General features: G+C 43.9%; 1 protein-coding gene across 2 annotated transcripts in view; it reads right to left on the bottom strand.

The window, feature by feature from the left end:
- Positions 1-1996: 1996 nt before the first annotated feature.
- The window catches only part of Rhbdl2 (rhomboid like 2), a 47658-nt gene continuing 24761 nt past the window's right edge, over positions 1997-24893 (bottom strand). Inside the window, exons 2-8 of one of the 2 annotated variants that reach the window (XM_031376894.1) lie at positions 24371-24600; positions 20240-20388; positions 16385-16497; positions 9281-9381; positions 7349-7409; positions 5195-5256; positions 1997-2464 (exon numbers count right to left, since the gene is read on the bottom strand). In XM_031376894.1, the coding sequence (XP_031232754.1) occupies positions 2285-2464; positions 5195-5256; positions 7349-7409; positions 9281-9381; positions 16385-16497; positions 20240-20388; positions 24371-24580 (876 nt within the window). In that variant the 5' untranslated portion in view covers positions 24581-24600 and the 3' untranslated portion in view covers positions 1997-2284. The remainder of the gene's footprint in view (positions 2465-5194; positions 5257-7348; positions 7410-9280; positions 9382-16384; positions 16498-20239; positions 20389-24370; positions 24601-24893) is intronic. The other variant, XM_031376895.1, reaches the window with a different exon arrangement.

Below are 24893 nucleotides of genomic sequence, written 5' to 3'. Positions count from 1 at the left end.
TTATCAGGCTTAGCAGGAAGCACCATTACCCACTGGGCCATTCTGCCAGCTCATCTACCTTTACTTTTTTGAGACATTGTCTTCCCCACCCTGCCCCTCCTCCTCCCCCCTCCCTCCCTCCAGACACACCAGAAGAGGGCATCGATCCCATTACAGATAGTTGTGAGCCACCATGTGGTTGCTGGGCATTGAACTTAGGACCTCTGGAAGAGCAGTCAGTGCTCTTAACCGCTAAGCCATCTCTCCAGCCCTGAGACATTTTTTTGTTGATTCCAGAACTTACCATTTTAGCTAGATTAGCTGGCCAGCCAGCCTCTAGGATGTCTGGCTCCCTCTCCCCCAGCACTGGGATTGCAGATATGAGCTGCTCTGCCTCTTACTGGGTACTCAGCTCAGATGTATGCAGTAAATACTACGTACTGACCCATTTCTCCAGCTTTTAGATACTGTGTGTGTTCAGACAGTCTGAACATACATCTAAAACAATCAGACTAATCTTTGATTGACTGTTGCTAGGGAGTTAACTCTGGTGAAGGACAAGCAGGGGGGGGGGGTCCTTCCTGGTAACTGGGTGCAGCTTGAGTTCTGCTGCACATCAAGTTCTCAGGCTTTTTTCTTTAAGATGGGGGCTAGTCCCAAGATGGAATAGGTTTGGCCTCTCAGAAGAAGAGAATTGACTCCCTTCTAAAGGTTGCCCTCTGATCTCCACTTATTTTACTTGTGTGCACATGTCTACAAACACACACACAAACGCATGCATGTGCACACGCATGTACTCACATCTATAAATATTCAGTACAGATGTATTAAAATATTTGTAGTCTAGGTCCGTTGAATCTGTGGCTGTAAACCCACAGGTATGCAATTGCACTTCAGTGTTTTAGGCATTCCGATATCCTCATCTCTAAGATACAGAATAATGTCTATATTATCTACATTTCTGAGTTGAAAAAAATAGCAACTATATATACAAAACACAGCAGTCTTGCTTGGGGCTGGAGAGATGGCTCAGTGGTTGGAAGTTCATGTTGCTACTGAAGACAACCCCAGTTTGATTCCTAACACCCATATGGTGGCTCACAGCCATTTGTAACTTCAGTTCCAGGGGATCCAGTACATACATATGGTACACCTACATGCCTACAGGCAAAACATTCATACACATAAAGTAAAGTAAGTCTTGCCAATCATGGTGGCCCATGCCTTTAATCCCAGCACTCTGGAGGCAGAGGCGGGAGGATCTCTGTGATTTCAGGGCCAGTCTGGTCTACAAAGCAAGTTCCAAGACAGCCAGGGCTATTACACAAGAATCCCTGTCTCAAAAACCAAATAAATAATAAATCTTTAAATAACAATAACAAACAGTTGTGCTCTATCTATGTTGGGAACCATGAGAGCCCTGAGATAAATATCCTGCCCCAGCTAATTGAGAACCCGGAGATTAACATCCTGCCTGACAATCACAAGGATCCGGCTTGGCCCTGGGAAAAGAACATTCACGGAAATCCACCCCCTCTCCACCTGTCATCCACCCCCTCCTCACCTGTCACACCGGAGCTCAACCCCAGAAGATTTTGTAACCCTCCATCTCCCTCCTTCCTCTCCCCCTCCCCTCCAAGATTTTTGCTTTAAATATGCTCCACTGCACTAAGTAAACGGCTCTTGACAAGCAATGCTTCCTTGAGTCCTGTCGTCTCTCTCGCCCATTCTTTATTCACAGGTTGTGACCTTCCTCGTTCCCCCGAATAACGTGACCTGCAGGCCAGGTCATATCTACTGAAAAGTGATTGTCAAGAGTTTACATGGGGAATGTAGCTCAGTGGAGCCAGCCTTAAAGGCTGGAGACCCCAGGCTGGTATCATACCAGCCTGTATCCCGGCTGCAGAGATGTAAGCAGAGATCAAAGGGCTTCCCTAGATTCAGCTATGTTCTTAGCCATCCTATGATACACAAGGCTCTGCCTCAAAGCAACAGGAAGAAACAAGAGTCCAGCACAGATATGAAAAAAATGTTTATTATCAAGATAGTACAGTTCTCATGGAGCCTTTAAACAAGCTCCAAATTACATCCCCCAAGGATATCAAGTCTCCTTCACAGGATAATACACACATGCTCTATGCATGAAAGACCCAGCTTTGCTTCTTATCTTCTTGCTTCCTCCTGGAAGCTAAGTTGCTGTCCTGTATAATGTTCTTAGCATATGCTGAGATATCTGTGTTTCTTTACAAAGTTTACCATTTCCCCCATGGGACACTTCTATCAACTGGCTTATAATAGAGGCAAGTCAGTTTGCTGGGGACAGAAAGATGTTAAAAAACACAGCAAATAAGAGACAAGCTACATATGCAGCAATTGCGATCCAGAACCTGGGGTCTCTAAGCAGGGTCTTGTCAAAACAGCTGAACACAGTGTAACCTATGGACATTCCAGCAAATCCACCTGCAATGTGAGCAGCGAAGGACACCTTGGAGAAAGGGGAAAAAAAATAGAAATGGATGGAGAAAATGCTAATTGTGTGATTTAGCTGTGAATCTTCTACTCGAGTGCAAATACCATAGTAGTCTTAAAGTCTGGGTCTCAAAGTTAAGACAGGGGAGACACAAACTCCTTTGACCCCCGAGACAAGGTGATGTTGTAAAGCACTTAAAGCTTAAAAATGTGGCCAGGCATGATGGTGCATGCCTTTGATCCCAACACTCAGAGGCAGGCAGATCTCTGTGAGTTCAAGGCCAGCCTGGACTACAGAGTAAGTTCCATGACAGCCAGGGCTACACAGAGAAACCTTATCTCAAAAAACAAAACTAAATCTTTTTCTTTTTTGCTTATGTAACTTGTTGTTACTGTGTATGCACGTTCTGACGGGGTACACATGCCACAAAGCACATGTGCAGGACAGAGAATACCTGTTAGGTCAAGTCTCTCCTTCCATACATGGCTTCCAGGACTGAACACAGGCTTGCAAGGGAAGTGCTGCATACCTAAGCCATCTCACCAACCCAAGTTTTGCTCTTTTTTTCTTCCCCTCTCTCCTCTTTCCCTTCTCTCTTCCCCCCTCTCTCCCTCCCTTCTTTTCCTTTTCTTTCTTTCCTTCCTTCCCTTTCTCTCTCTCCCTTCCTCTCTTCCTCTCTTTCTTCCTCTTTTTCCTTCTTTCTTTCTTTCTTTCTTTCCTTCTTCCTTTCCTTTGAGCCAAGGTCTTGCTATATAACCCTGGCTGGGCTGGAACTCACAGAAAGTCTCCTGCCTCAGTCTCCTCAGTGTTAGGATTATAGATGTGTACAACCAACCCTAATAAAACATGTCACCCACCGACTCTAAGCACACAAGACAGAACCATGTTACTCTTATCCTCTTGATCAGCTTTGCATTTCTTTTTTTTTTTTTTAAGATTTATTTATTATTACATCTAAGTACACTGTAGCTGTCTTCAGCTACACCAGAAGAGGGCGTCAGATCTCATTATGGATGGTTGTGAGCCACCATGTGGTTGCTGGGAATTGAACTCAGGACCTTCAGAAGAGTAGTCAATGCTCTTACCCGCTGAGCCATCTCACCAGCCCAGCTTTGCATTTCTGATGTCTCTCTATATAAAGTTAGCCAAGAAACCATGATGGGACTAGCCATAAGGTATCTCAGCAAAAACCACTAAAGTGAGATGCAGAATTAAATAGCATTAAATAGCAATAAAAACAAACTATCACATTCAAAGACTAACCCAAGAAAAACCTGAAAATTACTTTTGCCAGTTTATTTGATAGGATACTTGGACACAACATTTTATTGCTATATCTTCCCTCCCACCCCTAGACACAGTTTCCCTGTGTGGCCCTGGTTATCCTGGAACTTGTTCTGTAGACCAGACAGGCCACAAAATCACAAGCACCTGCCCAGCTCATTGCTATATTCTGACCCACATTTTTTGTCTGTTTGTTTTTAAAGACAGAGAGCCTCATATGTCTCATTCCAGCCTTGAATTAACGATGGATGCAGTTGAGGTTGATCTTCATTCCTCACAAGTGCTGATCTTATAGGCAAGCCCTACCACATCCAGTTTTCCACTATACTTTAAGTTTTCTATGGGCGGGGGAAGCCCTTGTCACCTATTTTTGAATAGCTACCAGCGTGGCAGACAACAATGAGAGCCAAATGACCATCTGAACTCTGATTTCCTCAGAACTTTTTAATTTTTTTATTGTTTGTTTTGGTTTTGGTTGTGCATATGTGTGTGCATGTGAGTATGTGTTTGGATGCCTATAGGTACACATGAATATGCAAGTGCATGTGCACGTATGTATATAGAGGCCAGAGGCTCTCTCTCTCTCTCTCTCTCTCTCTCTCTCTCTCTCTCTCTCTTTCTCTCAGAGAGGTACTTAGTTCTGATACTCCTGCCTCTGCCTCCCAGTGCTGGAATAAAAGCTCAGTGATTCAGGTGATTCAGGTTGGTGAGCTGGCCAACTTGCCCTGGGGATCCCGGTCTCCACTTATCAAGGGCTGGGACTACAGGCTAGCCATCATGGACTGAGTGCTGGGAATTTGTATCCACTGAGACATTTCCCCAGATCTGTCTTAGGAATTTTTTTTTTTAACTTCCAAATGGAAATTTGAGCACTGCAATTAGATTGTAGTTGTAATCTCTATTTAATATCCCCCCCCCCTTTTTTTTTGCTTGTTTGCTTTATTTGGTTGTTATTATTGTTCCTGTTTTGAAACAGTCTCATGTAGCCTGGGCTACCCTTGAACTTGCTATGTAGCTGAGGATGTCCTGGAGCACCAGATCCTCCTACCTCAGCCTCCTGAATGCCGAGATTACATGATGACTCTTTTTGATGGAAAAATATGTTTTTCTTTTTTAAAGGGGGGGAGGGGGAATTGAGGCTGGAGAAATGTCTCAGTGGGTAAAAGTTCTTGCCTCAAAAGCCTGATAACCTAGGACTGAGCACTGGAACTCACATAAGAAAATTGGATTCAGCAGTGAACATTGTAAGAAAGCTGGATACAGGAGCGAGTATCTGCAATCCCAGAACTCCTATACTGAGACTGCAGGCAGAGTAGGTAGAAACCTATTCTGCAAGTTGTCTTCTGCCCTCCATATATACAGCATGAACTTATGTGTGCATGCACGTGTGAGAGCACACAAATACACACAAACACACAGAGACAAATACAGAAAGGAAGGGAGGGAAGGAAGTAAACTCACCGGAGCCCCGTTTGCAGGGACAAAGAATCTTCTGTAGAGAGCAAATCCCATGTCTGACGCAACTAGAAGAGAAGACACCCAATGAGGCGCAGGATCTCCCCCCAGTGGGCGGAGTTTCGTCCCCTTGACAGGATCTCCCCCCAGTGGGCGGAGTTTCGTTCCCCTTGACAATGGCTTGCTTTACTCTACTGCTGTGCCAGTTGCTGGTCTCTCCGAGCTCTCCCTCCATTAATTCATTAGTTTTCATAAGAGCTTAATAAAGTGGACATTATCAGTAACCCATATATGGACGTATTGATCAAACAAACGACAGCACTACTCTCAGGGTAGACATGAAGCAAAGAGCAGGCCAGATGGCCCTGACTTATGGAGGTAACTGTCCTGGTGGAAGGGGGAGTGTGTGCATTGCTACGTTTGTTGGCTGATGCCTGTAATCCCAGCACTCAAGAGGCAGAGGCAGGTGGAACTCTGTGAATTTGAGGCCAACCTCATCCACGTGCCAAGTTCTAGGCCAGCCACGGCTACAGAGTGAGACCAATCAAAGAAGCAAACAAAAGACAACAGTGTCCACACTGTGCTGAGTACCACAGTGAAAATACAAAGAATTAGGGGTGCTGGGAACAGACTATTCTTTAAAGTACTATTTTTAATTAGTTGTGTGTGTGTGTGTGTGTGTGTGTGTGTGTGTGTGTGTGTGTGTGTTTATGTGCCACAGTGCCTGTGTGGAGATAGGAGAACAGCTTGCAGAAGTCAATCCTCTGCTTCCACTGTGTGGACCTGGGACTTGAACTCAGTATGTCACGCTTGGCATCAGGCACTTTTACCTGCTGAGATGTTTTATCAGTCAAGCTACTGTTTTTAATAGGAAGATCAGGGAGCTCTCTAAGAATCCTTCACTAGACAGAGCAAGCCATGCTGATATGTAAAGCAAGACTCTTGGCAGAGTGAGAAACAATCATGAAGTCCCTGAAGCAGAAATGTCCCCTCAAACCAGCAATATCAAAAGCACTTAGGAACGCCTGTTTCATTTTGCTTGAGATGAAGTTTCACTATACATCCCAGGCTGAACTCACTCTGTAGACCAGGCTGGCCTCGAACTCAGAAATCCGCCTGCCACTGCCTCCCAAGTGTTGGGATTAAAGGTGTGCACCACCTCAGCCCAGCTCAGGCTAGTCTTAAAATTATTATCTAGCCCAAGTAGGTTCAAACTTGAGGGCACCTTCCTGCCTTGGCCTCTAGAGTGTTGGAATTTTAGGCAGGAACCATGGTACTTGGCACCAGGAACTTATTAAAAAATAAATTCTCTGGATCACCCTACACAGGTGAATGAGAAACTGAGGCAGAGGGTGAGCCTCCTGTTTTAAAGAGACTTCCAGCAATTCTGGTGGGGCCAGGCAAGGATCTAGGGAGTGATCGATACTCAGAGGCCTTCTGAACCAGAGACTTTGACATCTGGTGACAGCAAAGCTTTGAGGGTTTGGGGCCTAGATGACATGAATCTGATGAGATTTTTGGTTTGCTTTGCTTTTATGGTGCTAGGGAAGGATCATTCTGGTTAGGTGGAAAAGAGGAAACAAGAACAGGAGCAGAGAGACCACAGAGAGGGCTGTCTTAGCCAGCCAATCGAGGGTAATGGTACCTCCTTATGCACAAGGAAACCAGGACAGAGACTGTGGCTGTAATTCACTCGGTGGGGTGCTGGCCTGCAGTGTGGGGAACCCTGGGTTGGATCTGGATCGATGGCACTGTATAAAACCAGGTATAGGAGAGCACAGGTCTGTTATCTTAGTGCTCAAGAGGTGGGGCAGGAGGATAAGAAGTTCAAGGCCAGCCTGGCTTACCAGGATTTGTCTCAAACCTCCCACCACCCCAAAAGTTGAAAATCAGAACTTTAGGAAGAAGATAGATTATCTTAGCGGTTTTTAAGCTGTTTCTTTGCAGACATGAGTCACATATGTCCTGACATGTAAAACAAGAGACTGGAACAGAAAACGTAAGTAAAGCTCTTGTGAGAGGCAAACGCTTGTCCTGGCGCGTTACCGAGGTACCTCTACCAGCAGACAATTCTTCCCAAGGCTGGACCGTATCCATCATTCCTTCCCATGAAGGCAAAAGATAAGACTGCTGGGTAAAGTGTTGGCAAATTTCACTTACCAATCAGAAGGATAACGAGTAGTCGGACGATACCAAAGGCAGGAACCATTTCTCGAAAATTCTGGGAAAGAGATAAGAAGAATGCAAGCTGTAGCATGGAGTCCCAACACTCTTCTTCTTCAATTGCTTTTCCTTTTTCTTTTCTTTTCTTTCTTTTTTTTTTTTTTTTTTTTTTTTTTTTTTTTTTTTTGGTTTTTGTTGTTGTTTTTCTTTTTGATTTTTGTTTGTTTGTTTGAGTTTGGGTTTTTTGTTTGTTTGTTTTATTTTTCAAGACTGGGTTTCTCTGTAGCCCTGGCTGTCCTGGAACTCACTCTGTAGACCAGGATGGCCTCGAACTCACAGCCTCCTGAGTGCTGAGATTAAAGGTGAAGGATATCACACCCAGTTTAAAGAAATGCTTAAGTGTCACATATTTACAAGGTAAACCATAGATGCAACAGTCAACTTTTAAAATGCATCAGGGAAGGCCAATGCTACTATACTTTGGACCACAAAACAAAACGTAGTCCTTAGTTTCATAATGTAAATGACACAATTTCATTTGCCATTAATTAAATACAAGTAATATAAAAATCAACATTTAACATGCCAATAAATGAGGAAATGAGGCTGTAAAATATGTCTAAGCCTTTCTGGTTAATATTCTTTCACTGTTTCATCTTTTTCCCAGTAGTAGCTAAGAGAGATTTAACTAATGTCTGAGCACTTCTTTCATTCTTTACAATAACTGGAAATGCCAAGAATAGATTATTATTTTTAAATTATGTTTTCATAATTGTAGTGTCTGTATGTATGTACATGTATGCATGCATGTGTGTGTGCCTCTTTGTGTGTGTGTGTGTGTGTGTGTGTGTGTGTGTGTACACATTCCTTGCATGTGGAAATCATAGGAAAGTTTCTCTCCTTCCACCATGTGGGTCCAGGAGATTGAACTCGTGTTCCATGTTCGGAGTTAGTGGCAAGAGCTTTTACCTGTTGGGTCATTTCACTGGCTTTAGGATGACATACACACACACACACACACACACACACACACACATATCATATATATGTACACACACACACACACACATATCATATATATGTACACACACACACACACACACACACATATATATATATATATACATATATATATATATATATATATATATATACACACATACACAGTGTCACTATCTTCAGACACACCAAACGAGGGCATCAGATCCCATTACAGATGGTTGTGAGCCACCACGTGGTTGCTGGGTATTGAACTCAGGACCTCTGAAGAGCAGCCAGTGCCCTTAACCACTGATCCATCTCTGGAGCTCTAGGATGTTATTTTTAATCGGATTTTAGTTCTCTGGGAAGAAAGTTTATTGATTGAAAGGGGAGGGAGAAGTGACTCAACAAATCGAAATGCAGACTGACTATGCAGTATCCTGGTCACATCCTGGCACAAAGAGGCTACAACAGCTGGGTGGAGGGTTTTATTTTTCTAGTGGCCAAAAAATTCTTAATTCATAAGAACTCAGTAAATGTTGATAAATCAGAAAACAAGAACAAAAAAAATTCAGGAGCTAAAGAGATGGCTCCAGAGGATCTGGGTTTGAATCTAACACCCATACAATGGCTCACAACCATCTGTAACTCCAGTTCCAGGGGACCCGACCCTCCCCCCCTTTTTTTGACTGCCACAGACTCCAGGCATGCACATGATGCAATATGCACATGCAGGAAATACTCACATAAAATAAACAAATACTTTTTTTAAGTCCAAAAATGGAGAATGGTGGTGCATGCTTGTAATTTTTGACAGGTACAAAGGCGAAGATCCAAATCCAGGTGAGGATAAAGTCAAGTCCAACTTCTGCTATTTATCAAGTCCCAGGCTAGCCAGGGCTACGTGAGAGACCCTGTTTTTAAACCTTCCATTCCCAAAGTTCTTACCACTATAACATTCATAAAATAGCCTCCCATCAATGCATAGACTCCTCCTGAAGCACCCACAAGAGACTTAAGAGGGTCAAAAATGGAGCTGGCCAGCGAACCTGGAAACATAAAATACAAAAGATCAGACAGAATTGTAAGAATTATGAATGAAGTAGGATTTTAAGAAAGACATCTAAAGTAAACATAGGGAAAGTTTTGACCATTTTCATATTAGCAAGCAACAACTCCTCCTTGCCCTTGTGTGCTGTGTAGATTCAGACATGCAGACTAACTGCACCAATATCTCTGAAACATTAAACATTTATTAGAAATGCAGTAAAAGCCCGGCAGTGATGGCGCATGCCTTTAATTCCAACACTCAGGAGGCCGAAGCAAGTGGATCTCTGTGAGTTCAAGGGCAGCCTGGTCTACAGAGCTAGTTAGTTCTAGGACAGCCAAGACTAGACAAAGAAACCCTGTCTCAAAAAAAAAAAAAAATGAAGAGGAGGAAGAGGAAGAAGAGGAAAAGGAGGAGGAAAAGCAATAAAACAGAGACAGAAGCTCAGACCCTGGAGCCGGAATCGCTAAGAGTGACATTATTTAACATTATTTAACTAGCCTCCCCTGTCTGTAAGGTGGAAACATGAACTCAGCAGTTCCCAATAGGCTGAGAGTGCAAGTAAAAGAGTTGACACTCATATCATACAGAAGCACTGTGTATGTGAGGATTTCGTAGCCTTGCTAGCTATTACTTCACCTTCCAGTGAGGTGGTTCCGTCAGTAAAAAGAGCCCCATATCCTGAGTTTGATCCCTGGGACCCACATGGTGGAAGGAGAGAGCTAAGTTGCCCTCTGACCTGCACAAGGGTCTATACACATACACACCCACATATAAAAAAATAAGTAAGGGTGATCAATCCTGCTCTGTGCACAACAGATATTCTTATCTCTCATAATTCTAGAAAAGAGCTATACCTGCTGAGCTATTTTATGGTCTGGAGGTAGCCTCAGAATCCTTCTTAGCACAAAGTTCAATCACATTCTGGAAGCAAGATGAAACTCGTTTCTTAACCCAGTGATAAGACACCTGAGCCAAAGAACACACCGTGAAGCATTTTAAGAGGTCTTCTCAAAACTTCTTCCTATTACTACTTGGTATCTTCCTCTCATGACCTTTCATTCCTTAGGATGTGATACAATCTTTATTATGTGTAAAAAAGAATGTCTTGGGTCTGGAGAGAGGGCTCAGCTGTTACAAACATGGGCTACTCTTCTAGAGGACAGACACAGTAGCTCACAACCACCCATAGATGGCTCTGCCTCTGGCTCTTGAGTTGTTGGGATTGAAGTTGTGTTCTATCACGCCTGGCCTGATAACTATTTTTAAAATTGAACTAAAGTTTTAAATCTCTCCACAAAGCAAATACCAGGCCGTGGTGGCTTTATTGCTGGGCTATTTGTTTTAGTTTTGGTTTTTGACTCGGTATCTCACATAGAACAAGCTATTTACAAGCTTGCTGTGGAGTAGAGGATGGCCTTGAACTCCTTGACCCTCTTGCCCCATCTCCTGAGTTAGGATTACAAGCATACACCCTGCTTCACTGCTGAATCCTAACAATCATCTAAAGAAGAAGTAATAGCCAGGGCTGAGCATGTGGCTCAGTGGTAGCGTGCCTGCCTACTGTGTGCAAGGCTGTTTGGTTCCCATCGCCATGGCCTCCTTCCAAGTGATAACAATTCTGCCTAACCCTTGCCATAAACCTGACAGGGCTAAGACCCTTTCCTACTTGCTGTATGAGGGGAATGCTACCTTAGTGCTAAATGAGCACAGACCTTAGAGTCATAGAGAACTACCCTCTATGACTATGTGACTCTATGGGAGAGAGCAGACTGATGAGAGCCCTGGGTTCAATCTTCAGCAAAGAAAGGAAGGAAGGAAGGATAGGAGGGAGGAAGGAAGGAAAAGAGGGAGAGAAGAGGAGGGAGGGAGAGAAAGAAGGATAGAGGGAGGGAGGGAGGGACAGAAGGACAGAGGGAGGGACAGAAGTGGGGAAGAAGGAAGGGGAGGAGTAGAAAGAACCATGTTTCTGTCCACCGTGGCTGGTACTGCAGTCATGGACACACCTGCACACATATGAATAATTAAAAACAAATCTTCTAAATTTTTAACAAATTGGGTTGGAGAGATGGTTGGAGAGAAGAGCACTGACTGCTCTTCCAAAGATTTTGATTCCCAGCAACCGCATGGTGGCTCACAACCATCTGTAATGAGATCTGATGCCCTCTTCTGGTGTGTCTGAAGTCAGCTACAGAACTCATATACATAAAATAAATAAATCTTTTTTTAAAAAAATTAACAAATCGAATCTAATTGTCTGTTAAAATCCTAATATACCATGACCGAGTGTCCTCCCTGAAGCAAGCTTGGTAACACTGGAAAGTCAGTCAATGTCATTCTCTACATCACACATCAAAATAGAGAAATTTTACAGAGAGATGAAATAAACTAATAGGAAGAAAGGGAATGAAAGGCCAAGAAGGGAATGAAAGGCCAGACACACACAGGGAGGAAATACCTGCTTGTCTTATATAGTTACATAAAGACACACATATAGTCACAATAAAGAATGTGAACCAAGGGGGCTGGCGAGATGGCTCAGCAGGTAAAAACACTGACTGCTCTTCCAAAGGCCCTGAGTTCAATTCCCGGCAACCACATGGTGGCTCACAACCACCCATAATGAGATCTGATGCCCTCCTCTGGTACATCTGAAGACAGCTACAATGACTTATGACTGAGTAAGCAGGGCCCGAGCAAAGGGGACTGGCAGAGACCTTGAGTTCAATTCCCAGCAGCCACACACATGATGGCTCATGGCCATCTGTATAGTTACAGTGTACTTAGACACATAAAATAAATCTTAAAAAAAAAATGTGAACCAAGAGTGAAGTAAGCAGATGATTTAAACAAACCTTTAGTAGAGATGATACAATGGCAGGAAGGAGTCATTATTAGGAATGCTCATTTAACCCAGAGTCATTGTTAGGCACGTAACAGATAGGATACTATAAGGAAGACCGGCCATGATAAACTACAAGTCTATGAAAGATCAGCTTTACTTGTCCTATGCCCTACAAAATGTAGATCCCAGGGCCATGTCCCCGAAACTCTGGGTCAATAGGTCTAGCAGAATCTGAGAGGCTTTAGGTGAACTGAGCTCTCCGGGTGATTCTGAGCACCAGTCAGCCTTGGAGTGCTGATCTGGAGGCAGACATCTTGGTCTTTAATGTGCTCCTGTGAATTTAAAAAGAGAAATCTAACGGTCAGACCTGGTCTGGCTCCAACACCTTGCCTGAGCAGTTTCTTCTGATGCTGACACTGTGGGTCTGCGGGCACACCTCACAGGTAACCAGAGTAAGTCAGTAGGGTGACATTGCCTACAGAAAAGTAAAGAGAAGGCAAACCAGGGAGGGCAATGCTGCCAGGCAGGTAATGCTGCCAGGGAAGGCAATGCTGCCAGGGAGGGCAATGCTGCCAGGCAGGCAAGGGTTCCAGCCTTCTTGGGGTCTTGGCTTTGTTTTGACCACTGTGGATTGCTACGAACTACTCAATTCGTGGAAGATGATCCCAACAGCAGTGGGAAGCATCGACCTGAGTGGTAAGAGAAAGCTGCCAAAAAGCGCTGGCCGAAGTCACATTCTCCCACAGGGCTTCTGCTCTGGTACTGGGCAGAGCTGAAGCCACGCACTGACATCAAGCCATGAGCAGAGGGCGAAAGTATAATAGATGCAGGAGGCATGCAAGTCTACACCTCTGCATTCATGAATAGGACAAAAAGATGCGTGAAGAAGCAGAGAAGATGGAGAAACGGGATCCCAAACCGTAGGTGGGTATCTGATGAGGAACCAAGCCTTGTGACTAAGCCCTTTCAAAGCCTTCTGCTTACTGTAGCTCAAGACTGCTTCCTGCTGTCCACACAGCTGCCACTGCACCCTACAAACCAGGCCTTCCAGGAATTCTCTCAGACAGCAGCTGACAAATGCCTCCCTTACCTCCCATCAGCTGAAAAAAAAGAAAGAAAGAAAGAGAGAGAGCAAGAGAGAGAAAGAAAGAGCGAGAGAGAAAGAGAGAGGGAAGTAGGAAGAGAGGAAAGGAAGGAGGGAGGGAGAGAGAGAGGAAGGACACAAAGAATAAGAACAAGAAGAAAAGACAAGTAGGAGGAGGAGGGAAAGGAAGAAGGAGAGAAGGAGGAAGAAAAGTGAACATGGGTTGAACTGTGATCGCTAAGCCACATACATGTTGACATCCAATTCCTAAGAACAATATTTGAAATTAGGAGATCTTATTTGAGAATAAGGCTTCAGGGCTGGCGAGATGGCTCAGCGGGTAAGAGCACTGACTGTTCTTCCAAACGTCCTGAGTTCAAATCCCAGCAACCACATGGTGGCTCATAACCACACACAATGAGATCCAATGCCCTCTTCTGGTGTGTCTGAAGTCAACGACAGTGTACATATGTATAATAGTAAATAAATCTTTGGGCTAGAGCAAGCAGGGACTGAGGGAGCGGGGCCAACCAGAGCGAGCAGGGTTGACTGGAGTGAGCAGAGGCCCTAAAAACTCAATTCCCAACAACCACACGAAGGCTCACAACCATCTGTACAGCTACAGTGTCCTCATATACATAAAATAAATAAATTAATCCTTAAAAAAATGAAGGCTTCACATGAAAGGAAAAGTCAACATCAGATATGGTAGCTCGTGCTGGATAATTTTATGTCAACTTGACACAAGTTCAAATCATCTGAGAAGAGGCAGCCTCAATTAGGAAAAAGCTTCCATGCTGGGCACTGGACACACCTTTAATCACAGCACTTGGGAGGCAGAGGCAGGAGGATCTCTGAGTTCGAGGCCAGCCTGGTCTACAGAGTGAGTTTCAGAACAGTCAGGGCTGTACAGAGAAACCCTGTCTTGAAAAAGAAAGAGAGAAATAAAGAAAGAAAGAGAGGGAGGGAAGGAGGGAGGGAGAGAGGGAAGGAGGGAGGGAGGGAGAGAGGGAGGGAGGGAAAAAGGAAGGAAGGAAGGAAGAAAGAAAGAAAGATAGATAGAAAGAAAGGAAGGAAGGAAGGAAGGAAGGAAAGAAGGAAGGAAGGAAGGAAGGGAGGAAGGGAGGAAGGGAGGAAGAAAGGGAAGGAGAAAGAAAGGAAAGAAAGGAAAGGCTTCCATAAGATTGGACTGTAGGTAAGCATGTAGGGCATTTCCTTAGTGATTGATGTAGGAGGGCCCAACTCATTGTGGGTGGTACCATCCCTGGGCTAGTGGGTTTGGATTCTATAAGAAAGCAGGCTGAGAAAGCCATGATGAGCAAGCCAATAAGCAGCACCCCTCCATGGTCTCTGCATCAGCTCTGCCTCCAGGTTCTTTGAGTTCCTATCCTACTTCCTTCGATGATAAACAATGATAAACAGTGATATGGAAATGTAAGATGAAGGAACCCTTTCCTCCCCAACTTGCTTTTTGTTCATGGTGTCTCATCAAAGCATGCTGAGACAAGAGGATCTCATACTAGAGAGTTCCTGGGTGGTTTGAATGATGGGACCAGGCTCAAAAAAAAAAAAGGACAGGGAACATAGCTCAAAAGAGTGTTTATACAGCACTCAGGAAGCTGCTGAGTCCCCTATAATCTCCTCACTTGGGAAATAGAGGGAGGAAGATCAGGAATTCAAGAGAATCCCTGCCTACTAAAGGCCAACCTGGGCTACAAGAGACCCTCTCTCAAAAAGCAATAGAGAAAAGAGTAAAACAATGCAGACATCCTTCAAGGAGTAACCAAAACACAGAACTCTACTCAGCAGGGGGAAAATAACTGGTACATTCCAGAAATGACACAAACAAAAGAGATGAGGGCAGGTTAGTGCCTGTCAGTGGTCAGGGAGGGAGAGAGGTGGGAAGGCAGAGGCTGGCCCATGAAAAGGCCAAGCGAGAGCTCTTTGGGGTGTTGTGGATACTTACTATCTTGACTGCATGACAATGAACATCTTGGCTGTGTTGCTGTGCTACAATGTATAGGATGACAACATTGTCGACAGATGTCCAAAGGTATTTGTGGTCTTGAGATATTTCCTATAACTCATGTAAACCTATAGCTTTCTCAAAATTAAGGTAGGTGTTTGTTTTGTTTTGTTTGTTTGTTGAGACATCTATGTAGCACTGGCTGTTCCAGAACTTGCTATGTAGACCAGACTAGCTTTGAACTCACAAAGATTCACATTCCCTCCCTTCCAAGTGCTGGGATTAAAATTATGCACCACATCCAGCAACATGTTTTTTTTTATTTTTTCTTTTTTGGTTTTTCGAGACAGGGTTTCTCTGTGTAGCCCTGGCTGTCCCAGAACTCACTCTGTAGACCAGGCTGGCCTCGAACTCAGAAATCCGCCTGCCTCTGCCTCCCAACTGCTGGGATTAAAGGCGTGCGCCACCACTGCTCAGTGCAAAATGTCTTTCTTTTTAAAAAAAAAAAAATTAATTAATTTATTTATTATATGAATATGAATTGTTCTGCATATGAAAGTACACTGTAGCTGTCTTCAGATGCAGCAGAAGAGGGCATCAGATCTCATTATGGATGGTTATGAGCCACCATGTGGTTGCTTGGATTTGAACTCAGGACCTTCAGAAGAGCAGTCAGTGCTCTTAACCACTGAGCCATCTCTCCAGCCCTGCAAAATGTCTTTCTTAAATGCAAAGCTGGCTGTGCTCCTTTCCAGAACCTTAGTGTAGCATATCAGAGGCTTCAAGATTCAAACACCAAGCTGTTTGTAGTTTCCAGCTGTGCAACTTCTCTGAGACTCTGAGATACTCAAATATCTCAAGGACAGCCACTGTGACTTATCTTCATGTTCTTGTATTATCTCTAATATCTAATCTCTAGTTACAGTATCTCCAACACCATATTCCCTAGCATATTATATGACATGTATATAATATGCTATGGTCCAATAAATATTGACTTCAGTTTTTTGTTTTGTTTTGTTTTAAGTCCATTGTAAACATCTATTACCTTTGGTTTCCATCCTAAGAACCCAGAAGTATTTGTTCCGTGTTACCCTCAGAACACTGACCTGCAAGCACACCTGCCAGGTACACCAGCCCCACTCGGAGGCCTTTGTGGACCATTTCCAGGGGAATACCAAGGACGAGTTGCATAAAAAGATTCCCCACGATATGCTGGACTCTGCAGAGACAAACACGGGTCAAATATCCAAGCAACAAGTAGTTGTCATGGGAGACTTGCATGTGATATTTCTAGTTAAGAACTTGCTAGAATTTTATTTTATTTTACTTATTTTGTATGTGTGCATGGGGGGCGGGGAAGGGTAAGACAGGGTTTCTCTCTGTAGTAGCCCTAGCTGTCCTGGACTTGCTTTGTCAATCAGAGTGGCCTTGAACTCACAGTGATCCACCTGCCTCCACCTCCTGAGTCCTGGGATTAAAGGCATGTGCCACCATTCCTGGCTCTCTTGTCTGTTTTTAAATAAAATCTTACATGAAGCTTCAATATGTAAAGCAAATAAAAGTCTTTTAGAAATACAAATGTGGGGCTGGAGCAGCTAAGAGCACTGACTGACTGTTCTTCCAGAGGTCCTGAGTTCAATTCCCAGCAACCACAGGGTGGCTCACAACCATCTGTAATGGGATCTGATACCCTCTTCCGGTGTGTCTGAAGAGGGCAACGGTGTAGTCATATACATAAAATTAAATAAGTCTTTAAAAAAGAAAGAAATATAAATGTGTGTTGTAATTTCTGCTTTACAACCATGATTACAACATGAAACAAAGACTAATGGAGCTGATTTAAAGAATGAAGTCAGACGTGGTGGTGCACAACTTTAATCCCATTTCCTAGGAAGCAAAGACAGGTAGATTTCTGTGAGTTTGAAGCCAGTCTGGTCTACATACTTAATTCCAGGCCACCCAGGCTAAATAGTTAAACCCTGTCTTAAAAAAAATATTTTTTTTAAAATAATAATAAAACAAAGAACTTGAGGAGTGCGGCTGAAGGTCAGAGGGGAGGCATAGCACTTGGTTGGTTAGTTAGTACACATGAAGCTCTGGGTTCTGTCCTCAGTACCAAGTCCTTGCTTGTACCCTGCCCTGTATGTCTAATTAACCACTGACCAAAAATGTGATTTAACCAGGGTGGCTGAGTCACATGGGTGAAGCTCAACTCACCTGATAACCACACGGCTCCCCCCAAAGAAGTGAGATACTTACAAGCTATTTACTGACCACAGTGGACATGGAGGACCATAGATGCTGATTTTTTTTTTTTTTTTTTTTTTTTTTTTTTTTTTTGAGACTCACAATCTGGGCTGGCAAGATGGCTCAGTGGGTAAGAGCACTGACTGCTCTTCCGAAGGTCATGAGTTTAAATCCAGCAACCACATGGTGGCTCACAACTACCTGTAATGAGATCTCACACCCTCTTCTGGTTCATCTGAAGTCAGCTATAGTGTATTTATATATAATAATAAATAAATCTTTGGGCCAGAGCAAGCAAGGACTGAGCGAGCCGAGTTGACCGGAGCGAGCCGGGTTGACCAGAGGGAGCAGAGGTCCTAAAAAAATTCAATTCCCAGCAACCACATGAAGGCTCAGAACCATCTGTACAGCTACAGTGTACTCACATAGATAAAATAAATAAATAAATCTTTTAAAAAGAGAGAGAGAGAAGACAATCTATACTGGCCTTGAACTCCTGAGCACCTGCCTCTACCTCCCACATACTGAGACTGGAGATAAGTACCATCACCTGGTGCTGAGCAAAGTCTGAAAAAGCTCTCACATTTGTAAACAAAGCCAGAAGGTGATAGGACACATCTTTAATCCCAGCACTCGGGAGGCAAGGGAGTTGGATCCATGTGAGTTCAAGGCCAGCCTGGTCTACAGAGTGAGTTTCAGTACAGCCAGGGCTACACAGAGAAACCCTGTCTTGGAAAAAAAAAAAAAAAAAGGAAGGACAGACATAGCCTCTCCTGTTCATTACCTGCCTTTCTTACTTTGCTCCCTTTGAGATTTGTGAGTGTGTGTGTGAGTGTGTGTGTGTGAGTATGTGTGTGAGTGTGTGTGAGAGTGTGTGAGTATGTGTGTGTGAGTGTGTGAGAGTGTGTGTGTACGTATGTGTGTGAGTGTGTGTGTCTGAGTATGTGTGTGAGTGTGTGTGAGAGTGTGTGAGTATGTGTGTGTGAGTGTGTGTGTGTGAGTGTGTGTGTGTGAGTGTGTGTGTGTGAGTGTGTGAGAGTGTGTGTGTACGTATGTGTGTGAGTGTGTGTGTCTGAGTATGTGTATGAGTGTGTGTGAGAGTGTGTGAGTATGTGTGTGTGAGTGTGTGTGTGTATGTATGTGTGTGAGTGTGTGTATGTGTGTATATGTGTGAATGTGTGTATGTGTGTATATGTGTGAGTATGAGTGAGTGTGTGTGGATGTGTGTGTGAGTTAGTGTGTGTGTGAGTGTGTGTGAGTGGATGTGTGTGAGTGTGTGTGTGAGTGTGTATGTGAGTATGTATGTGAGTGTGAGTGTGCGTATGTGTGTATGTATATGTGTGGGTATGAGTGAGTGTATGTGTGTGTGTGTATGTGTTGCATGGGCAGGTGTTGTATAGTTGCACCAGGACCTCTTCTATCATTCTCTCTGTACCTTATTCCTTTGAGGCAGGGTCTCTCCTGAACCTGAAGCATGTGTTGTTCAGCTAGACTGGCAGCTGGCAAGCACAGCCATCTTCCTGTCTCCACTTGTCAGCGCTGGGGCTGCAGACACATGAGACCATGCCCAGCAGGCGGGCACTCTTCGCCCTGTGTTTTCTCTCCAGCTTCACCTGAACTGCTTCTCTATCCTGTACATACTTCCTTATGCTGCTAGTTAACAATACACAACAAGCCCCTTACATCAGGCAAAGTGCTCACAAGTTAGTTTTTTACTGAGTGTGTTTGGGGGAGGCAGTCTGGTGATTCAGTTCGCCTTCTTCATCACCTAAATGGAGCACTGGACAACATCCAATAAGTAGGGTGACATACTCTTGGTTTGATAGTGATCTGGTCTCATCTCATTAATATTCCTATATCAATACCAGAATTAGACAGTTATGCAGAGCACAGCACTTCTAGCTTCCAAGGGGACCATTGTAATGCGGCAGACACACACAAATAAAAATAATAATGATCATAACAAAAGTTCCAAACAGATTAGTGGTGATCTGGGTTTCTTCCTTCACTCTCCTGTCACCTGACAGGGTTTCACTATGTAGCCATGGCCGACCTGGAATCCTGTGTAAATCAGGTTAGCCTTCCATTCAGAGATCCACCAACCTCTGCTTCCCTAGTGCTGGGATTCAAGGAGTGCCCCACTTCTCTCTGCTGTGTTTTTGTTTTTTTTAATTTAAAAATCTTGGGCTGGAGAGATGGCTCAGCGGTTAAAAGCACCAACTGCTCTTCCAGAGGTCCAGAGTTCAATTCCCAGTACCCACATGGTGGCTCACAACCATCTGATGCCCTCTTCTGGTGTCTCTGAAGAGAGCAATAGTATATTCATATACATTAAATAAATAAATAAATAAATAAATCTTTTAAAATCTTATTATATTTGTGCATGTAAATATCAGAAGACAACTTGCAGAATTCAGTTCTCTCCTTCCACTATATGAGTTCTGGGGATCGAACTCAAGCTGTTGGGTTTGACCAGTGTCTTTACCCTCTGAGTCATCTCTCACACACACCCTGTTTTTGTTTGTGTTTTAAGACAGAGTCTGGCTATGTGGCTGGCTGGCCTGAAATTCTATATCTAGGTCATGTTGGCCTCAAGTTTGCCCTGATCTCGCTCTGGCTCCCTAATGCAGAATGTCAGGCATGCATCACCTTGCCCAGCCTAACAATTACTTATGAACTCTTCTGACAGCATTGCCTGGGCCGTCATTCCTTACCCAGCGTGGACCAGCATGTAGGAGATAAACCTCCAGGCCTCCTCCCTCTTCTCAGGGCAGTACGTCAAGGGACTTTCCAAGATCCCAGTGTCCAGGGTGATCCACTGCTTCTGAGGCTTCCACACCGCATAATAAATAAACACAGCCAGCTGTCAGGGAGGAGCAATCATGCATGTTAACCAAGCTCTCTCAGGAGCTGGGCCCCATTAAAACCCACGAGCACTAATTGTGTCTGAGTGGTTAGCTCTTTGTGGGCTCAGAAGATGTTGAAATTGGATCTCTCCACCATGCCCCACCGTGGGCATAGATCCTCATGATGAGCAGGTGCTAGGCCAGATTGTAATGACAACTTTCTGAGTCCCCTTCTCCTAGCTTCTCTGACACTCTGCAGTCTCTATGTTCTCTCTAGCACCCACCCTGATTACATAGCCCGTGTCCCTCATCTTCTTTCACTTCATCTTCACAGCCCAGAAGCCTGTCAGACAGCCTTACTAAAATGATTTAGACCAGCGTCCGTCCCAGTGACGTCATTTACCTCATGATGTGATGGGAAGGCACTTACCTGTGCCTTTCTTCCTCTACACTCCCAACTCTAGTCTAAGCACAGAAAAAAACAAAACAAAACAAAACAAAACAAAACAAAAACAAAAAAACAAAAAACCTCAGACAACCCCAGAAGAGGACACTCTCCAAGGTACCTGGCCAATATACTTCATCTCTATCAGGGTCTTGATAGACCACTGAGAAGTTGTCAAGAAGCATAGGAGCCTGAGGAGGCAGGACAACTTAATGCAGTGTGAAATCCTGTATTGGAAGGACCAGAGGATGACAAAGAGGACATTAGTGAGAAAAAGGATCAAATCCAAGTCTGGAGTTTAGTTAATAGGGCAACTTCAGCCTCCTGAGTACGAAATATGAAATCCAAAATGCTCCAGATTTTTCAGTTTTTGAGTACCAACAAGATACTTCAAAAAGTTTTAGAAATCTAGAGGGATGGCTCAGGGGTTAAGAGCACTGGCTGATCTTCCAGAGGACCCAGGTTTGATTCCCAACACCAACATAGTGGCTCACAACTGTCTGCAACTCCAGTGACAAGAAACCTAATGCCTTCATCTGGTCTCTAAGGGCATGAGGCACACATGTGGTACACAGCTACATATATGTATGTATGTATATGTATATGTATATGTATATGTATATGTATATGTATATGTATGCAGGCAAAACACCATACACATAAAAAAATACAAATTTTAAAAGCAAGTTTTAGTTTGTGTGTATGTGCCAGTGCTCATGTGTGTGCACATACATGTGGAGGCCAGAGGTCAATCTCAGGTGTCCTCAGGTGCCACACACTTTGCTTTTGGACATAGAGACTCTCAGTGACCTGAAGCTGAAACAATAGGCAAGGCTGGCTGGCTTGTAAGCCTCAGGGGTTTATCCATCTTTTCCCGTCTCCCTAGTGCTAGGATTCAAGCACATTCCACCACTCCTGGCTCCTTTACATGGGCTCTGAGGATGAACTTCGTGTCCACATGTCTGCACGGGAAGTACTTTATTGACTGACTATCTCCTTAGACCCAATATTTCAGATTTGGGAGTACTAAAATCGATACTAATATTCCAAATTTGGAACTGGAAATATGGCTAAGTCATTAAGGGTACATACACTGCAACTTTGGAAAGGCCCTGAGTTCAGTTCCTGGCATCTACATCATATAGCTTACATCTGCTTAACTCCAGCTCCAGGAAATCCAGCGCCCTCTTCTGGCATCCACGGGTATCTGCACTCACATGCACAGCCCTCCCCATTCCCATACACATATACATGTAGTTAAAAAACAACTCAGAAATATTCTGAAACATGGATGCTGAACAGACGATTCAGTGAATAAAAGCATATACTGCTTTTCCAAAGGACCAGAGTTCAGTACACATGTCAGGTAGCTCACAACCATTTGTAACTTCAGCTCCAGGAGGGATCCAGTAACTCTGGCTTCTGCAGGCACCTGCACTTACACACAATTAAATAATAAATATTAAAAAGAAAAAAGAAATATTCAGAACCACGAACCACTTCTGATGTGAGTATTTCTGTTAGGGGCTACTCAGTCAATGATATACCAGTATCAGTGTTTTAGATTTAACTAAGGTACTTTAGAGCTATGTAATATTAACAATGGAAGAATTGGGGATTTTATTCTATTTTTGCAACCTTTCCTTTCTTTTCTTTCTTTTGCTTTTCTCTTTCTTTCTTTCTTTCTTTCTTTCTTTCTTTCTTTCTTTCTTTCTCTCTTTCTTCTTACTTTTTTTTAAATATAGTTTCATGAATCCCAGGCTGGCCTTGAACTTGCTATGCAGGTGAGAGTGGCTTCTCTTGAACTTCTCCTGCCTCCAGTTTTCAAGTGCTAGAATTACAGGTGTGTCCCACTGTACTTGGTTTTACTAGACCTTAGAGAGTGAGCATGCTAGGCAAGCCCTCTATCAACAAGGCAATGTCTATAAGTGGTCCTCCTGTATGAGCCAGCTACTCTGGCACCTGCTCCAGGACCTCACTGTAGGGGGCTGTGCTTTCAAAGCTCACAGAACTCACAGCTCTCGGAGCTGTGCTGCCTTATTCTTAAACATGTGAGCATCTCCCATTATTCTCCAGTGTCTCCCTCTTTCTCGCATCTACTCATATTGGTATATCCCAGATGTACCATTACCCAGGTAATCCAGGTATACAGTGACTCCAGACACAGCCTAAGGCTTCTCAGTCTTTCCATAGAACCCCATAAAAAAGTGGAGAGCTATGTCCTTTAAAACCAATCAGACTTGACAAAATAATCTTCTGGAAATGCTCACCCATTTGCCATAAAAGGTTTGGTTCCTACAACAGTTAATTTTATGTTCAATTTGGCAAGGTTAAGATAGACTTGAATATATCTTCAAACATTATTCCACATTTCTATGATTTTTTTTTTTTTTTTGCTTTTTGTGTATTGTCTATCTACTAACTAAGTTATTTAGTTAGTTGGTTATTCGCTAGTTAGTAAATACAGCATCTCACTATATAGCCTAGGCTAGCCTCAAATTTACTATGTAGCCCAGGCTCCCTTAAACTTAAGATCCTCCTGCTTCAGTTTCCAAGTTCTGAGACTACAAAGTCACACCACCATGCTCATCTGACATAATTTTTTGAGATGAGGATGACGTTTAATTTGGTACCCTTTTTTCTCCATCTCTTGGCTGAGTTCCACCCAATCAGGTGAAAGCCTTAATAGAGAAAGACCGTATTGATGAGGAAAAGAATTATACTTAGTAAGCGACCTTGAACTCTACTCAAGGTGGGTGGGGTCTCCAGCCTACCCTGAAGATTGTGGGGCTGAAACCTCCTTCAGCCTACTGATTCTATTCTGCTGGGGACCTCCAATTACTGCAGTCCCTGACACCAAAGCTGGGCGTTAGTGAGAACTAAGAGGATTGATTGTACTGGGGACATCCTAATGCCCCTGAAGTCATGGCCTCCAGGCAGCAATCTCTTCTAAAACCGCAGTCTAGAAGAAAATCTTTGTATCACAAAGCACAGGAGAGGCCTGGCCCTTCCCAGTCACCGAGACGCACCCTTGGGTGACTCATCCCACCTCTCTGAGCTTTGCCCTCCTTCTGGAAAGCAAGAAAGCTAAGCAGGTCATAGTCTGAAAAAAAAAAAATATATATATATATATATATCCCATCCACCCACAGCAGACACCTACAGCAGATGCCATAGTTCCTCTGAAAGCTCAGGCAGCTGGCGACTGTTCTAAATATACACCCCAGACTGACCTGACCAACCAGTCTATTTTGTTTCATGAGATAAAGCCAATTTGCAAGCTGAACACGGTGGTGCATGCCTAGAATCCCAACACCCAGGTGACTATGGCAAAAGGATTATAGTGAGTTTGTGGCCAGCCTGAGCTACATAGTGAGTTAGAGGCCAGCCTGGGCTACAAAGCCAAATCCCATCTCAAAAGAATAAAATAAAATAAAAATAAAAATAAATAGGCTAATTTGCAGGCCCAAAGTTCCATGTTTTCTAAAGACCGCACTAGCCAAAATGAAATGAAGCTTATAAAGCTTATAATGAGCAACCAGGGTGGCGTTTACCTCAGCCAGGCTGATGAGGATGATGAACAAGGGCGGCGGGAGGCAGTTGGCTCTCTCCAAGTATGTTCTTCGGACTGGCTCAGGAAGCATCCACTTGGAGACAATCCTGTGGACCTTCCTGCTCCTGGGGACGTCTTTATTTTCTTCCTTTCCCTCTCTCTCCACATTGAGATTCACACTCTCCAACTCCATCTCGTTAGCAGCAGCCATTGTCCTGGTCCTCCCTCTGCCTAAAACAGACATGAGTGTGAATGCAGGGGAAGGAAGTGGGGGGGTGCAGGGTGGGGGGGACAGGACAGGTGAGCTTTGGTCTGCAGGCTGTGGTTCCTTCCTGGACTCTGGAAAACTTTGTTTTCCTGGTCCTTCCTGTTTATAGCCAGGAGGCAGCTAAAGATCATCGAAGTGGCCTAAACCTCCTAAGTGGGCCCAAATCAAGTTTTCACCATATTTTTTAGCTGTTTTAAAATGCAGGGATTCGGGGCAGATGAGTCTCTCTCTCTCTCTCTCTCTTTCTCTCTCTCTC

The sequence above is a fragment of the Mastomys coucha genome, unplaced genomic scaffold (assembly GCF_008632895.1).
Source record: "Mastomys coucha isolate ucsf_1 unplaced genomic scaffold, UCSF_Mcou_1 pScaffold18, whole genome shotgun sequence".
NCBI classification, from domain to species: Eukaryota; Metazoa; Chordata; class Mammalia; order Rodentia; family Muridae; genus Mastomys; species Mastomys coucha.
This window is presented reverse-complemented; position numbering and strand designations above follow the sequence as displayed.